This window comes from Pocillopora damicornis, chromosome 3 (genome assembly GCF_964200805.1).
Source record: "Pocillopora damicornis chromosome 3, jaPocDami1.2, whole genome shotgun sequence".
NCBI classification, from domain to species: domain Eukaryota; kingdom Metazoa; phylum Cnidaria; class Anthozoa; order Scleractinia; family Pocilloporidae; genus Pocillopora; species Pocillopora damicornis.
Window position 1 is genome coordinate 22,911,280 of NC_142672.1, and position 17,153 is coordinate 22,928,432.

General features: G+C 37.6%; 2 protein-coding genes and 1 pseudogene across 3 annotated transcripts; 2 read left to right on the forward strand and 1 right to left on the reverse strand.

Annotated features, from left to right (window-relative positions):
* Window positions 1-685: 685 nt before the first annotated feature.
* On the reverse strand, window positions 686-5,485 carry LOC113675524 (uncharacterized). The gene is made up of 4 exons (XM_027192121.2): window positions 5,299-5,485; window positions 4,562-4,908; window positions 1,466-1,666; window positions 686-1,028 (listed from the first exon to the last, which is right to left on the reverse strand). The coding sequence occupies exons 1-4, from the start codon at window positions 5,393-5,395 to the stop codon at window positions 699-701; spliced, it is 975 nt and encodes a 324-aa protein (XP_027047922.2). The 5' UTR covers window positions 5,396-5,485; the 3' UTR covers window positions 686-698.
* Window positions 5,486-6,026: 541 nt separating this feature from the next.
* On the forward strand, window positions 6,027-9,152 carry LOC113675489 (uncharacterized). The gene is made up of 5 exons (XM_089201027.1): window positions 6,027-6,112; window positions 6,271-6,432; window positions 7,113-7,462; window positions 7,964-8,164; window positions 8,632-9,152. The coding sequence occupies exons 2-5, from the start codon at window positions 6,303-6,305 to the stop codon at window positions 8,968-8,970; spliced, it is 1,020 nt and encodes a 339-aa protein (XP_089057153.1). The 5' UTR covers window positions 6,027-6,112; window positions 6,271-6,302; the 3' UTR covers window positions 8,971-9,152.
* Window positions 9,153-11,820: 2,668 nt separating this feature from the next.
* On the forward strand, window positions 11,821-15,168 carry LOC113675133 (uncharacterized; annotated as a pseudogene). Its single transcript, XR_016184745.1, has 3 exons — window positions 11,821-12,183; window positions 13,294-13,486; window positions 15,070-15,168. The product of XR_016184745.1 is annotated as an uncharacterized LOC113675133 (transcript).
* Window positions 15,169-17,153: the final 1,985 nt, after the last annotated feature.

Genomic DNA, 17,153 nt, shown 5'->3' on the forward strand with positions numbered 1-17,153 from the left:
CTCAGTACGCATTGAAACTAAAACTCTGCAAGAGGGTTTCAATTGGGTCAAACTCTGTAAGAGGGTATCAATTTGGTCAAACTCTGTAAGAGGGTCTTAATTGGGTCAAACTCTGTAAAAGGGTCTCAATTTGGTGAAAGTCTGTATAAGGGTCTTAATTGGGTTAAGCGTCAGCCGTAAAATGGCAAAAAGCGTCTAGCAGTTTGGCGTAAAAATTGATGTTTTTGGAATTGTAACCATTTGATGTAAAAAATACTCGCTGTAAAATATATGTTTTCATCGTTACGGAAATAAAAAGTCATCACTACACTGAGACATTCCCGCAAGGAATGGGGGAGCTGGGGGACATTCTCGCCCGTGTCGAGGAGGTATTGGTTTTGAGCCCATCGATTTCCCCTATAGGTCTCGAGAAAGTTACACGGGCGCAGAAAGCTGAATTTCAAGTTTGAAAACGGGCATGGAAAATTACATGGTTTGGTTAAGATATAGGGTATTTTAATTTTGGAGAAACAAACGCAACAAAAATTCTCGGAAGTAATTCCTTTCCGGTTAAGGTGCAGTCTTTTCCAATAGCCCTAACGTTCACGTAGCTTATCAACAAGTTCCCAATGAGCGGAACTCGCTCCTTCCTTCGCTTCCTTTTCTTTATCTCAAAACCAAAAAATAAAAAATAAAAAAAAGAACATTTTGAAGATCTTTTAATTTTCAAATGAATATGATTGAAGAAATGAATGATTTTTAATCAACATCTGAACTCTTTTTAGTTGTTTTTCAGTCCACTTAACGAACTGGCGAGTTTGAGAGGGGACGGGGTTCACAATTGAAACACAGTCCTCTAAGTATTTCTCGGTGCACGTGATTTCCAAGAAGTCACAAATTTTCATGAGGGTTTCACGCGGGTTTTCCATCAAATCCATACCGTGCACGTCGAGTACACGACCTGGAAAGTTCTTCTTGACTTGCGAACTTCCCTTCACTTGGGTACTGTATTCCGCTATGGCATCATCAAGCTCCTCGTGACAATCACACTGCAATTAGACAATAAACATAGACATGGGAGCACGTTATCAAGAAAACCATGACAAAAAAAAAATGTATTAGCATATACAAACTAACAAACAAAGGAAGAACCCATCAAAAAAAAAAAAAAAAAGAAAAAAAGCTAAATAAAAATAACAAACAAAAAGCATCATTATTACTCTTTTATGTGTGTGAATCTCTATCTCCTTGGTAAACGACAAGTTAGTCAAGGCATTTCTTAACCTCGATGGCAAATAAAGACGCTCAAAACCTAGGGTAGGACTTTTCGCCCTCATCAGGTCGACGTCACCGCCCCATCCATCAAGTTTTAGTCTCCCCCCCTCTCTCACCCCTCCCCCCTCTCTCATCCCCCCCTCTCTCAAAGTGACTGTAACACCACGGCATATTGTGAGGTAGATATATATGTATCCAACCACCCACCAACCTCAAGGTTGTCTTGGACTTCGTTTTTCTTGAGTTTCGCCTTGCGAAGCGCTAAAGTTGCAATGTTATCGAAAGGATTACGCACAACGTGAATGAATTTAAGCTTTGTGCCAAGTTTGCGCTCTAAATCTCGAAGATGCTCTCTTCCTTCACTTTGGAGCAAAATTTTTGAAGCCTGAGCTGCTTTCTTATCTCCTATCACCTGCAAGAAAAGAACTAGATATTAAACAATTATCAGGTAAGGTTGAGTTATCAAACCAAAGTCTGAGATAAAACAGGCACGAGGTATGATAATTCATGATACCATGCAAAATCCGAATTAGAGAATTGTTTTATCATTCATAAATTTTTTTAATAGGGAGCCATTTCTCTACGAGCGGCTCGTAAACCAAGCAGACTTAGAAATGATACATGCAATATCTGCTGCAGGTATTGGGTCATCATGTCAACTTTACACGTACATTGATTGAAAACCATTCAGATTTTTCCTAATTAGTCTAATTTGTATTAATACAAATTGACGCCGTTATTATAACCAGCTGGTCATAATTTTTCGTGTTTCGTTTGGCTAATAGACCAACGTCATGTCTTCGGTAAAAAAAAAAGGGTTCTACGCTTTCCTGCAGTTTGAAAGGACAAATTTAACCTCTTGCTTATCAAATCTATCTGTCTCTGTGCGCAAAACACAAACTATAACTGCTTTCTATGACTTAACATGACTTGACCATCATGCTGTCATGCCTTGAGTTAGTTTATATTAACTATTGATCACATGACGAGTTTTACCGGCTCAGTAAGAAGCGTAAGTTCAGTGATCTTTGCCTCTTGTTAAATAGTTCCGAGAGATGGAGTGCTTGCAACTTGAATAATAACGTCGTATTATGGTGATCAGTTGAGTAATAAACCACCATTTGGTTTGTCGCTGCAATTTTCTTGAAGCAGAAAAAAATGCTAACTTTTCCTTCTCGACGAGTAGTTTGGTAATTTCTGAAGGTGTCTCTTTTTTCGCGCAGCGAAAAATTAAGGCTTAAAAGGAAGCAATCAGTTAGTTGGACAATATTTTAAAAAGAGATTTGAAACGTTTGAAATGTGAAATGTTTGCTTAAGTGGAGAAGCTGTTAAGCAATCAATGATCGGCGCCCATAGTAAGAACAAACAACTTACGAGTACACTCAGACAGCTTGATATAGACACCTTTTTCCGACTGTAACGACCAAAAGTTATTTTCATAGAAATAGAGAATACTTTGATGGCTCAGTTTAAAAGAAAAACAGATCTTCGTCAGTTTAGATGCAAATACTTAACCTTCACTGTCATTTTTTTCCAGGCTGGAGAACACTTTGATGATTCAGTTTAAAAGAATTAAACCTTTGTCAGTTTAGAAGCAAATTTTTGTTAACTTAAGTTTCAACCGAGTTATTACACTTCATTTATCAAGTATTAGATTATACACATTGAATGTTTGTCCAGTAAAAAGTTTTTTTATGAGGAGAAACTGCTAAGCAATGGATGATCGGAACACAACAGACTGAATCACAGACTGACTGGGCCTTTATATTTTAAACGATTTTTCCCGATTTGAGTACCAATCTCTAAGAACTTACGAGTATGTGTATACAGCTTGATACAAAATATTTTGTTATATACCTGGACTATCACTCAAGAAAACGAGCACTGTAATTTATTGATTTTTGGTCACGTGCCTCTGATGAAATTCAAGTGTATCCCGACCGAATACAAGTGCGCAGTTGTTGCCCGCGCGCCGAAGGCAACAGCATGTTTTTGCCATATGACTCAGGGCCGTAGCTAGCATGAGGCAAGACCATTTTGGCCCAAGATTGACTTCCTGAAGAAAAATGCCACGGAAAGTGCTTAAAAGAGCATTTCAGAGCCTCTAGATTTCAAAATATTCTGGGGGGGCATGCCCTCATACCCTCCTATCTGCGCTTGAAACTTGCCTCGTCTTGTTCTTAAGTTTGGCTACGGCCCTGTGTCTGTTAAAGGATAGGTCTAACAACAAAGCACTCAATGCATCTTTAACTCTTGCGTAAAAAGAAGTTAACTTAAAGCCTCTTCTTTACGGACAAGTTCCACGTTCCGTAAAGATGCGTAAATGCAGAAAAGAGGATGGATAGTACCATGGGGATTTAGTTTATAGATATGTTAGGTCGTGAATAAGCTGCTTGTTGCTCTTAAAATCTAAATAAACTAAATAAAAATGAAAAAAAAACACCGGCCTAGTACCAGAAAGGCGTGAAAAGACCTAACCAATGTAAATTGAAACAAATATCATTGGAGTAGACCAGGGATCCTACAGTCTTGTCCGAAAATAACATACATTTATCAAGGCAAGATGATTAGCCCCTGTAATGAACTGCAAAAAAACTGATTGAACTTCAAAATCTCCAGTTCAAGAGAGATGAACAATTATATACGAGTTAAAGCAAAAGTTTGTTACGAGTTAGTGACCGAACAATTTTTCCAAAACCGCAAATAAATGATTTGCAAGACAGTGACTACAATTCGGATGTCGTCAGAAGAGACACTCTTCATCTATCTTGTCTTTCATTGATGGGAATTCTGGTAATGGCGTTATATTTATAATCGAAGTTGTCACAATTTACATATGCAGAACATCGTTGGGAGCCAAACTCGGGTAAACCGGATCGCGCATGAACAGGTCATTACATACAAACAGCAATTTTCAGGTCACCCAGGAGCTGTAGACCAATGAAAATTTTCTGGAAGCAAAAAAATGCCTACATTTAGTAGTTTGGATAATTCTAATCGAGAATTTCTGACAATCTGTCTCCTTTTTTACGCAGGAGAACAATCAGTTAGTGGAACCGAATATTGAATAAGAGATTTGATAATGATAAAAAATATATATAGTTTTAGTTGGCGTTCAAAGCGTCCTCCTCGTTTCCTCCAAATGAAAGGCCTTCACCAAATTAAAATCTGGAAATTTTCCCCTTGTTTTACCAGACGGGAAGATGTTACAGTTTTCTATGGATATACAGGTAAATATCCAGCGATTTTTGACCAATTAGAGCGCAAGTTGCGTCCAAGTTGTCTTAAATGTAAATAAAAACTGTACCTGTACACTCTCTTTGATCTGTCCTTGCCACTGACCCTCCACGTTGTAATGATACTGTACTGGGACCCCGTTTACCAACCGAGAGCGAACACCATACATCACATCATAGCGTGATTTGGCGTAAATCAGCTCATAGATAAAATACTTTTTCCTGTCAAATATTTCAGGCATGGTAATCCACTGCTTTAAGATGTTAAAGTCATTGGCAACAACGACATGTGGATGAGCATCTAGCAAAGCAGCAAGTAGGGTGTGCCTGCTTCTGTTGTATCCAATGAACAATAAAAAAATCCTGACTTTGTCGTAAATTTTGGCATCAAGTGTTGATGGATTTGAGCGGTGTAGCTCTTTAAAAAAAAAGGGTTAATCATGATAATGATAGTAATGGTGAATTAATGAAGGAGTTCTCTGAAGCGTTACCAGGCTTTGTCAAAATTTATATCTAGAGAAATCAAGGGTAAATGTAGCTCTGACTGAAAGTCTCAGATGTGTTTTTATCAGCTGGTCACAGGTCTTACTTTCCAAAAGGAAGGCTGCTTTAGTGCTATTTTAGTTTCGTTAATATGCTTATTATAATTTAGTTGCCTTCTCGATAAAATATAGCTATTAACATGAAATATGTCACTTGTTGTGAAGAAACGAAAGGCAAGAGAGGAAGAAATGTTTTTAACATAATTTGATATGAGAACTTCGAGGAAATGAAAGTCAAATAAGGAGAAGTTCATCGATTCAATTACCGTCGTATCCATCAAAACGGGTCATCGTGTTCCAAAGAAGTGCATAGATGGCAATACCAATGATTAAAATTGCGACTTTTAAAAATTGGTGAGCCATTCCGGATTTTGTATCCTAAAGTGAAAAGGTAAGACGTGCACACACCATAAGCAACTCTCAAGATGATTTGAAAAGTTCCTCTTTGTTATTCAAAGAGAAAAAGGAAACTCATGCCTACCGCGTTCAAATCTATTTGATTGACTTGTAATTTAAATAAAAAATAGCTTTGTCTTTGCTTAACAATTAATAATATTGTGCTATAGCGGAGTTTAAAGGACAATGATCTTAAATTTAAGAAATAGAGGAAAAAAATTACATACCTTGAAACCGGTTGTCACATGAACGTGCCGTTTTAAAAACAAAAAAACAAAAAAACGGCAGCTCACAACGGAACTTTGTTAGGCAATGCTATTTAATCACGACCTACTTATACGTATGTTTCATTTTCGTTACCTCTACAGAGTCCTTCATCCTATTGGCCATGCCGTCAAAACAATGAAAATGCTACGTGTACTTAATTTAAAATTTTTTTCTTTTAATATGTTAATACCATCTCTTAAACATTTGACAACTTTAAGATTAAATGGTAGCCCTACGGGAGGTGCGATGGATAAAGGAATATTTGTCAAGTTTAAAGAAAAACTACGCTACGCATTTTTTTTCAATAGCGACGAATACCCTAGCAGCCAGTATATATTACCATATATAGATCATTTACTACCTTGACATGAAAGTAAAATTCTAGATATTATATTTTCGATCGACTGATGGCTGCTAGTAAGTGAATGAAAACCTATTGAAATGATTAATATTGTGTATAAAGATATATGTCAACAAACTTTATCTTAACATTACAGCACCCTTCTCTTTCAAAAAAGTTTCTATTGCATTGAAGCCAGTGTTAATTTTGTATCTACTTTTCTTTGCTTTTGTAGGTAGGTGAGGAATCTAACGGATTTCTACAAGAATGAAATCTTTTCGTGTTTATGTTGTAATTGCCTCGCTGCTTCTCCTCGTAACAGCTTTGTTATTCTGCACCAATCTGCATTCTCGTCCATCCATCGATGTTCTTTCTAACGTCATTCCTCAGCCTAATGGTAAGTAAACTCCTATGGTGAATCTTTGTTAACTATTACAAGTTGTAGGGAGGTTTCTTGACTAGATTCTGCAGCATTGCTGTTCATCCTTAGCTTTCTTTTTTTTTTTAATATATTTGTAAAATCAAAATCTATTTAACTATTGGTATCCAATGATTTCAGAGAATCTAAAGATAAAGCTCAACTCCAAAGCAAAGCCTGCAAGAAACACTTTCATTTAAAGCAAACATTATAACTATTCCGAAAACACTCCATGACATGGCCTTGTTTTAAGCTTCACGTGAGAGCGAGATTGACACACGTCTCGGGTTTTTACACGAAGAACAACTGCACAGGCTCGAAAAGTTATATAAATGTGAAAAGACCTTGATTTGATTGTACTTAAATGAAATTCATTTACGTTGAATGTGCTTTGTCATGTTGTTCGCGTTTTTATAACAGATTCCCAACCTCCAAATGAAGAATATCTTCTGTTATTGATTTTCACGGTATTTTGTCTATGAATACAATTTTATCTTGTATTTTGTGCGAAGTTATTTGAAAACTCAGCTCTTCGAATTTTTAATTATCTATCTACCTCTTTGAAAACTACTAACCTTTGCCATAAGAGTACTTCTACTCAATTTATATGCTTCTATTTGATTGAATTAACTCCTTAAATCCATTTAAAATTTCACTAGGACAATTCTCTGGTGGACATCTAGAGCTGCGGCTCAACACGTTATACGATGGTGTCGAAACTCTTGTTTTATTCATTGGCCACGCTCGTAGTGGTCATAGTCTCATCGGAGCCATTTTGGATGCTCACCCAGAGATTATCATTCCTCACGAATATAATTTGATAGTAAAGTGGAGTGAATTCAAACTGAAAAGCGGCAGTGGGCTAAAGACCCGTGTCCTTTTTGCCCTGCACGCCTTGTCACGATTTCAAGCAATGTTTGGAAACCGTGCAGCATCACGCCGTAGCGGTGGTGGGTATAGTTACTCTGTACCTGGACAGTGGCAGGGAACGTATAAAGAAAGAGTAAAGGTATAGATTGGGGTTAGTTATAATAGGTGTATTAGTAAATGCGAGAGGGGTGGAGAAGGGGGAGGGGGGCATTGGGTATTCCATCGAGTCCAGATGATCATAGAAGAAGAATTTCACTGAATAGAATTGATTTAAAGCTACGTTTAGAATAATTGTTCGAACTTAAAGCATAGAAAAACAAAGTTCCCTCGTAAACATCCTTATTTCAGGTGATTGAAGAACTGAAATACCATCAGTAAACTGGATTTAAGGAATGAATTCTAAGCGGATACTACTCATCCAAACGTGTATCATGATTATGTTTTACTTTTTCAGCACCTAACTTTACGTTTGTCAACGTAGAATGCATGCAATACTTAAATATTTCGACTTGCACCACTTCACTGTTCCAAATTTGTAACGTTGTTAACTGCAGCAACTATTCATTTTTCAGCTAAAAAGATCATATTCAGGAAAATACACCCATTTATGCGTGACTTTTCAACCTTTTTTTATTGCAAGGTCATTGGAGACAAAAAGGGAACAGCAACAAGCCATTTGTTAGAAAATCCAAAAAATTTTGATATTTTGGAGGATATAAGCAGAACTCTTACCCTAAAACTTAAATTCATTCACGTTATCAGAAACCCGTTTGACAATATTGCCACTAAATTGCTGAGAAATCTCGAGGTCAGGGCCATGGCTAAAAGCAGCACATTTAAAGTAAGTTTCTTGTAACTTTCGAAAAACTCATAGTTAGCTAGTTTTGTCCGGTAGTCTTAGATCCCATTCACACCAAAACTTAAACAATGTATTAAAGCTTTTTAGTTGAAGTCTGTTATATTTTTTTCTTATTCGTATAGGCTGCATAAAGCGACGTTTGTTGACTTCAAAGTGACACATTGAAAATACAAGTAAACGATTATTTGAATTTTATGGAACATTCTGTGAAACTAAACTTTTTTTGCTGGGGTGAATGTGATTTAGACTTCTTGTGTCTTCTTTCTAAAAATTATTGCACCTTCGAAGGGGTGAGACTATCTGTCATATACAGTTTACATGTATTTCAAGACCTTTAACCTTTCCTCTTTTGAAAATTACGGGAAATATGGCAATTTTGTCAGTGCAACTGTAATTAAGTAGTATTAAAATTTGTTTTGAAAAAATGTCTTGCTTGTTTTGTTTCGCAGGCAAGCAATGTAACCTTGTTGGATAAAATTATCGACGACTTTTTCGCCAAAGTAAAGTCCGCTGAGAGACTGAAACGATATGGGAAGTTCGAAGTACTAGATGTCTACGGTCATGAAGTTATTTCCAAACCCCGTGAAAGTCTGCAAAACCTATGCAACTTTCTAAAAGTAGCCTGTTATCCAGACTTTGTCGAATCTGCCTCAGAACTACTGTACGCTAAGCCGTCGTTGACGAGACATGCGGTCGCGTGGACTTCAAAACAGAAGGCAAGAATTATGAACGAGATGAACAAGTACTCTTTTCTGGAGCGTTTTTCTTTTGATAGTGATTATAAATAATTATAAATTTTCTTTTAATGGATTAGTGTTGATGAAGCTTAAAGCGTTCATACTCTGTATAGAAGAGAACAGTACTCTTTGCAAAAAATTTCATCTTGGACTCAAACGAGCAACATCAGACCGTGTTTGAGATAAGCATCAAAGTCTTCTGGTGACACTAATTAAAAAGCTTTATTTCTGGATTTCCTTCATGACTTTCTCTTTGTGTTCGTTATTCCATTCTATCAAATGCGTAGTCCGAGATGATTTGGAATAGAGATCTCTTGTTGCTAATTTGACAAAATCACTGTAACAAGAAACACCAACAAAGTCACATACCAGCTGTTTACATTGAGAATCTGATAGTGCCTAATTTTACGAAGATATGGAACTGCCTGTACTTTGATGAAATATTTTTCGATGCAGAAGTCGAGGTTGGTTGCATTCATATTCGTAATTAAAAAAATCCGACGGCACGGTTGTTCGATTTTTTTCGTTACTCGTGTTACATGGTTTTCTGGGGGAATGGAGGGGGATCTGTTGTCGCCAGGATAGCTTAAAGGGGTACTGAAGGAAATTGACTGCCAATTAGAAAATTAGTTGGATTCCTTTGGATGCATTGATAACCTTTCTGTTATGAGTATGCGAGTATCGATTTCTATTTTGATTTTTCTGAATAGCCGCCGGTCAGTAAGCAGACTGTTTCATCCTTGTTGGAGATTTATAAGACTTAACTTACTTGCTAATAAAGACCAGAATAAAGAAAACCCCTGAGAAATTGAAGTCTGGACTTCCTAATCCGGTTCTTTTCAGAACATGGGCCCTTTCAAATATCTCGTACCTTAAGTTTACTTTTGCAATCGCCTTGCCAGCCTACTTTGATGTTGTAGCGGTAGGATAAGGAGGGCGGCTGTTGCAAATTGACGAACGACTTCCAAACATGGCCTGTGGACGCGAGCGAGCATGTATGTCATAGAATATCCTCAGCTTACGCTCATCGTTTGTTTGGCTAGGATCCATAAAGAAACTGTCAAACTTATAAAGCAGATTAAACTCATCCAAAATAATTATTTCTGGATGGGAATCTAAAATGGCAGCCACCAAACTATGACCGCTTCTTGAATGTCCAACGAAGAGCACAAAAGTTTCAACATTGCGATAAAAAAATGTCAGTTCACGGTCCAGTTCTCCTTGAAAGAAGAAGAAGAAGAAAATGCGATTCAGTTACTTAATTAAGACAAAGAGAGTGTCCTGAAAAAAAATAAATAAAAAAAAAAAACCGATTAATTCACGGAAGTACCTAAGATTAAGGGTGTGTACTATCAAAATGGTTTGTCCTACTGTATGAACTAAGACATTAATTTTTCCCATGTACGCTTTTTTTGAAATTCGCACCTTGATTGTGATTACGGGTCTTTAGCTCAAACTTGGGTAAAATACAAGACTAAGAGCCACACAAAAGAATTGCCATCCCCAAGCCAATACAAACGGGGCCAAATTTGAGCCTTTTTCACCCAAAGAGGCCGCTGAAATTCGTTCGATTTGACATCAGAGATAATTGTGTAGACAGGCACAAATCAATGCTTCTTCGGTGACATGGTTGCTTAAGTTAAGAAGCTGCTAAGCAATCTATGATCGGCGCACACAGCCGGGAAATGACCAACACTGACTGTGCCTTTGTATTTTGAAACAACTAATTATGATTATTCAGTTTGAGTTGTAATCTCTAAGAACTTACGAGTATATGCAGACAGCTTGACAATGACAATAACAACGGAAAGTTTTTTTCCATAGGGATACTCAACTTTCGAATCGACAAATTTTTAGAAACGGACTTTAGATCAACAATCGGCAATCACCAAAAGGACGAACATGGAAAGGGTTCTTAGACCATCCAGAGAAATTTCAAGATTTTGAAGAAATGTCAGAGTAAACTAGATTGTTTTTTATGCGCGTACTCAGACTAAAACTGAACAAACAGAGTCTGTGATTCGATCCGTGCAAAAGTATTTACCCAATAGATTCACTTTATATATTGTTTCTTTCGCCTTAACGTTTTTATCATTCTTGCCGCAATATTCTCGTATTATTTCTATGTATTCGTAGAATCTGTTTCTACAAAATTGTTGATTCGAAAGTTAAGTATTCCCATGAAAAATAGATAACTTTTCGTCGTTATTGTTTATATCAAGCTGTCTGCATAAACTCGTAAGTTCTTAGAGATTTCAACTCAAACTGAATAATCATAATCACTAATTTCAAAATACAAAGGCACAGTCAGTGATTGGATATTTCCCTGTGTGAGCCGGTCATCGATTGCTTAGCAACCTCTTAACGTAAGCAAGCATTTCACCGAAGAAGCATTTAACGCGTGTAGATTACGTACACGACCGGCTATAAATGAATGATCTGTACCTGTCTACACAATTATTATCCCTGATGTCAAATCGAACGAATTTCAACGGCCTCTATGGGTGGAAAAGGCTCAAATTTGGTCCCGTTTGTATTGGCTTGGGGACGGTAGTTCTTTTGTGCGGCACTTGGTCTCGTGTTTCACCCAAGTTTGAGCTAAAGACCCGTAATTACAATCTAGGTGCGAGCTAAAAAAAAGGCCTACACGGGAAGTTAAATCCTGAGTAGAAAAGCATTCACCAGAGCACAGTTAATGACGGATGAAGAAGAAGAACGGTGGAAAAAACCAGGGAAAAAAAAATAGAGTATCGACAAATATGCCAAAACCGTGAATTTTTTTAGTTAAGTGAAAAACCATTTTGGTAGTCCCTTCCCTTAATCTTAGGTTCTTCCGTAAATTAATATTTTTTTTTTCAGGACACTCTCTTTGTCTTCATTAAGTAATTGAATCGCCTTTTTTACTTTTTCTTCTTTCATGGAGAACTGGAGCGTGAGCTGACATTTTTATATCGCAATGTTGAAACTTTTATGCTTTTCGTTGGACATCTAAGAAGCGGTCACAGTTTGGTTGCTGCCATTTTAGATTCCCATCCAGAAATAATTATTTCGGATGAGTTTAATCTGCTTTATAAGTTTGACAGTTTCTTTATGGATCCTAGCCAAACAAACGATGAGCGCAAGCTGAGGATATTCTATGACATACATACTCGTTCGCGCGGACAGGCCATGTTTGGTAGTCGTTCGTCAATTTGCAACAGCTCCGTATCCTACTGCTACAACATCAAAGGGGGCTGACAAGGTGATTGCAAAAGTAAACTTAAGGTACGAGATATTTGAAAGGGCCCATGTACTGAAAAGAACCGGATTAGGAAGTCCAAATTTCAGTCTCTCGGGGTATTCTTTATGCTGGTGTTTATGAACAAGCAAATTAAGTCTTACAAATCTCCAACAAGCGGCTATTTAGAAAAATCGAAATAGGAATCGATGCTTGCATACTCATAACAGAAAAGTTAGCAATGCTTTCAAAAGGAGTCCAACTAATTTTCTAATTGGCAGTCAATTTCCTACGGTACCTGTTTAAGCTTTGTTGACGACAACAGATCCCCATCCATTCCCCCAGAAATCCATGTAATACGAGTGATGAAAAAAAATCGGACAACCGCGCAGTGGGATTTATTAATTACTAATATGATTACAGACAGAATTGGATGGCACGCAGTCCGGCTAACAATTACCATAAACTATGACAAAATTTGAGAACTAAACTAAACATCTGCTATACGTTTTCATCGATAAAAAATAAAAACTAGTTTACCCGGCGAATAAGTAGCAACGGTGCAAGCGCACGATGTGCACTGTCCAATTACACAGGCATGACGTTTCCACTCTCTTTTTACCTTGTCCAATTACGAGCACTTCGTGTACACTGTTCTATTAGTGCTCAAATTGGGCTGGTGATGACCAATCACTTTCGAAAATTTTGTCGCAATTTTATTTATACTTATATACCTCCTTTATTAGGGTCTTGTAGTGTTCCTTTACTTCCATTCGATTCATTTTTCCTTGGAAGTGAACGATAAATCAGCCTCGCGTGATATACGTATTGTAATTAGCATTACTTTTATTGTCGTTTCCAGGGGGCGCTTTCTAAATTTTGTAAATGTGCATAGGTATATGATGGCTGGAACCACAAGTTTAATGGATTTAATGTGACAAAATTCATTATTTACAAATATTGATTAATGCTAAGAAATTAGAACTTTCCTCTGGGCTCTAATTAAAGGGATACATTGCATACTGCTAAATCTTACAGGACTTATTTCCCTATTTTATGGAGCCCGAGTAAATTATTGCCCCGAGCAATGGTTGCTTATTCACAATCGCGTGAGTAAAACTGACCATAATATAAGATTCCACATATTTCTTCCTCAGGTAATTGGAGACAAAAAAGCATCTGTAACTACTGCACGTTTGCATCACGAAAAAGGGCTTCACGATTTGCGAAAACTGGAGGAAGCGCTGGGGAATTCCAATCAAACTGATTAACGTCATCAGAAATCCATTTGATAACATTGCTACTATATGTAGAAGGAGACTAGGTGTGAATCCTAGAAGTCATCAAATGGTAAGTAAATATAGGGGTATATCATCTATCGTTTCACATTGGTTCTTATCAAAGAAAATATTTTATTTTTCATAAAAATACCTGATTTTTTTTTAATGGACTGGAGAGTTTTATCACGACCTAAAACACTGGCAGATTCAATACGATCGCTACATATCCGGGATCAGAGCCGCGTATCTTAATCGCGCGGTACAGAATGCACCTAACCTCGACTCCTGGATCGAAAATTATTTTATCAAAGAGCAGACAATTCAATATCGTCATGACCTGAGGCACTATCGGGTTCTCAATGTATACAGCCGAGATCTGAATATTTCGCTTGTGTCATGCAAAGCCTTATATTTTTTTTTTCTTGACAACAGCACAACAGCGTTGGACTTTTGCATTGATTTTTACTTCACTAAAGTGCGGACAGTTCAATATCTACGTGATTTGAGGCACTACCAGATCCTGAATGTATGCAGCCGAGATTTGCTGACAAATCCACGACGCACTTTACAAAATGTTATGTGACTTTGTTGGTGTTTCTTGTTACAGTGAATTTGTCGAATTAGCAACAAGAGATCTCTATTCCAAATCATCTCGGTCTAGGTATTTGATAGAATGGAGTAACGAACAGAAAGAGAAAGTCATGAAAGAAATCCAGAAATATAGCTTTTTGAAATCTTTATTTTCGTTTGACAGTGATTAGTGTCACCATTAGACTTTGACGCTTATTCATCAACTTTATCATGTTAATTTAAAACTTTCCTTGTAATTGCATACATGTTTCTGTTACTGTTGTTTGTTTTGTCCAATCAGCGTTTTGTTCTACAGTTTAAATTCAACTTTGTACTTTGTAAAATCAGAACTGAAGGTGACAGAAGAACTGCCAAAACATGGTTTTAAAGTGTCGTTTAATTTCTTAACTCCGTAACATATCTGCTGCTGTCCAGATCATTTGCTACCTTGACAAGAAAATAAAATCCTAAGAAAAGACCTGTGCCCTTTTTGCCCTACATGCCTTGTCACGATTTCAGGCGCTGTTTGGAAACTTTGCAGCATCACCCCATGCCGGTGGTGGGTATAGTTACTCTGTACCTGGACAGTGGTAGGGAACGTATAAAGAAAGAGTAAAGGTATAGAATGGAATTAGTTACAATAGGCGTATTAGCAAATGCGAATGGGGTGGAGAAGGGGGAGGGGGGGCATTGGATATTCTATCAAGTCCAGATGACCATTGAAAAAGATTTTCGCCGAATAGAAATGATCGTAAGCTACGTTTAGAATAATTGCTCGAACTAGAAGCATAGAAAAACAAAATTCCCTCGTAAACATCCTTATTGCGTGTGTTTGGATTTCTGATATTCTGAGAAATGAGCCGTTGAGAACTCGATAGGGAGTCATACTTGTGGAGTCAGACAACAAATTGAGTTCACAAGCAATGAGTGTCCGGCATAGTGCATGGATCAGCAAGTCGGAACTGAAAAACTCATAGTTAGCTACCTTTGTCCAGTAGTCTTAGATCCCGTTCACACCAAAACTTAAGTATGTTTTAAAGCTGTTTTGTTAAACTCTATTTTATTTTTCTCGTACTCATATAGGCTGCACAAAGTGACACATTGAAAATACAAGTTAAAGATTACTTGAAGTTTAAGGAACATTCTGTTAAGTTAGACATGTTTTGCTGGGCAGATTTCTAGATATTATAATCAACAATGACATCCATTTTCCTGTCACAAGTGTTTACAGTAAGGTAACCTTCACGGGCTTTCTGACCAATCATTTTAGCTTTATACCTTATCCTTATAAACTGGGTCTCATTTGCACTCTTCTTGGTAGAGCTTACAAGATCAACAACACATGGTTGGGATTCCACGAGGATATCAAGAAAGTCACTGAAATCCTAAAAAAGAATCTTTTTCCAGCACATCTACTTGAAAGGGGTTGTCAATCGATACCTCACGCTGACCTGTAGTGAGTGCAATCTCCCGGTCTCCGTTTCGGACACTGCGCTCACCTTTTATTTCAAATTACCTTACATTGGCCCTCTTTCTAATGTCACGCAAAAAAGGGTTCGCCACCAAGCGTTATTTTAACAAAATAGACATTAAGTTGGTTTTTCATCTTTTAAAATAGGTTATATGTTTGGTGTAAAAGACTCTATCCCTCCTGGGCTCCGTACGTCTGTGGTTTACAAGTTTTTATGCGCGGGTCGTAATGCCTGCTATGTCGGCGAAACCTCCCGGCATTTATCCACACGTGTGCGTGAGCACTTGGTCAGTGATAGGACCTCTCACATTTTCAAATATTTACATAATATCGCACTCTATGTTCTGATAAGTGTTTTAATAGCATCTTAGGTTACGCTTCCACAACTTTCCAACTTAAAATCAAAGAAGCTATCCACATGCAATGGGGGCAACCTACACTTAATCATCAACTCTATCATGTTAATGTAAAACTTTCCTTGTAATTGCATACATTTTTCTGTTACTGTTGTTTGTTTTGTCCAATCAGCATTTTTTTATACAGTTTACATTCAACTTTGTACTTTGTAAAATCAGAACTGAAGATGACAGAAGAACTGCCGAAACATGCTTTTAAAAAAGTGTCGTTTATTTTCTTAAATTCATAGCGAATGATCTATTTACGATAATATGTATTAGCTGCTAAGGTATCCGTTACTATTGAATAAAAACCCTATGATTAACCATATTTCTTTTTTAAGAGCCACACCGTTCAAATCCATCAACACTTGATGCCAGAATTTACGACAAAGTCAGGATTTTTTTTTTGTTGTTCATTGGATACAACAGAAGTAGGCACACCCTTCTTGCTGCTTTGTTCAATACTCATCTACATGTTGTTGTTGCCAAGATAGATGAAGACTGTCTCCTGACCACATACTGATTAGCTACTGTCTTGCAGATCATTTATTTACGGTTTTGGAAAAACTGTTCGGCCACCAGCTTATAGCAGACTCGTAAGTAGTTGTTCATCACTCTTGAACTGAGGATTTTGCGAATTTCAAAAGTTCAATCAGTTTTGTGCAGTTCATTACAGGGGGGCATATCATCTTGCCTTGATAAATGTTCTGTCACGCGTGTCACGCGTCTAGCGTTACCACACAGTTTAGCATTGTAGCAAGGTGTCATGGTATTGATTTTCCATGTGATTTAGGGATTGTCATTGTATTGTCGTGCTCGCTGGTGAAAACCCTTTCTCGTTTCACCGCGAAAATTTACTTAATAAATCCGGTTACACTACTGATGAAGGACTCTTATGGATCAGGGACCAAAGGATCAGAACAGTGAAACGAGAGACCTTTCGCCAGCCGACGAAGGCGATAACCATGATAATGTCAACCTCATGGATATGGAACTCGAGCCACAATTAGAAGACGAAATTCCCAGTGCAGCTGACCTTCTGGCAGGCGCCTTTAATATTTCATTCGCTACTTACGAAGCAGACCTTGAAACCTCGAGGAAAACTACTCGGCCAGCCGAAATCGACACGCTTCCATTCGCAAACAATGTGAACCAAGATGGCGTCGAGCAAAAGGAGGATTCCACGCGGCCGAGACGAGTTTCGAAACCCAGCGTCAAACTGATAGCCAACAGACTTCAGACAGATACGTCGAAGCTCGAAAGGTTATGGCAAGCAACTGCCCGAACGATTTCTCAGC

Excerpts from the sequence above, each read along its gene's own strand:
- LOC113675489 (XM_089201027.1), top strand. The coding sequence starts at position 6,303 with ATGAAATCTTTTCGTGTTTATGTTGTAATTGCCTCGCTGCTTCTCCTC. Across the intron at positions 6,433-7,112 it reads CGTCATTCCTCAGCCTAATG|GACAATTCTCTGGTGGACAT; the intron begins GTAAGTAAACTC and ends AAATTTCACTAG. Across the intron at positions 7,463-7,963 it reads CGTATAAAGAAAGAGTAAAG|GTCATTGGAGACAAAAAGGG; the intron begins GTATAGATTGGG and ends TTTTATTGCAAG.
- LOC113675524 (XM_027192121.2), bottom strand. The coding sequence starts at position 5,395 with ATGGCTCACCAATTTTTAAAAGTCGCAATTTTAATCATTGGTATTGCC. Across the intron at positions 4,909-5,298 it reads CCGTTTTGATGGATACGACG|AGCTACACCGCTCAAATCCA; the intron begins GTAATTGAATCG and ends TTTTTTTTAAAG. Across the intron at positions 1,667-4,561 it reads AGATCAAAGAGAGTGTACAG|GTGATAGGAGATAAGAAAGC; the intron begins GTACAGTTTTTA and ends CTTTTCTTGCAG.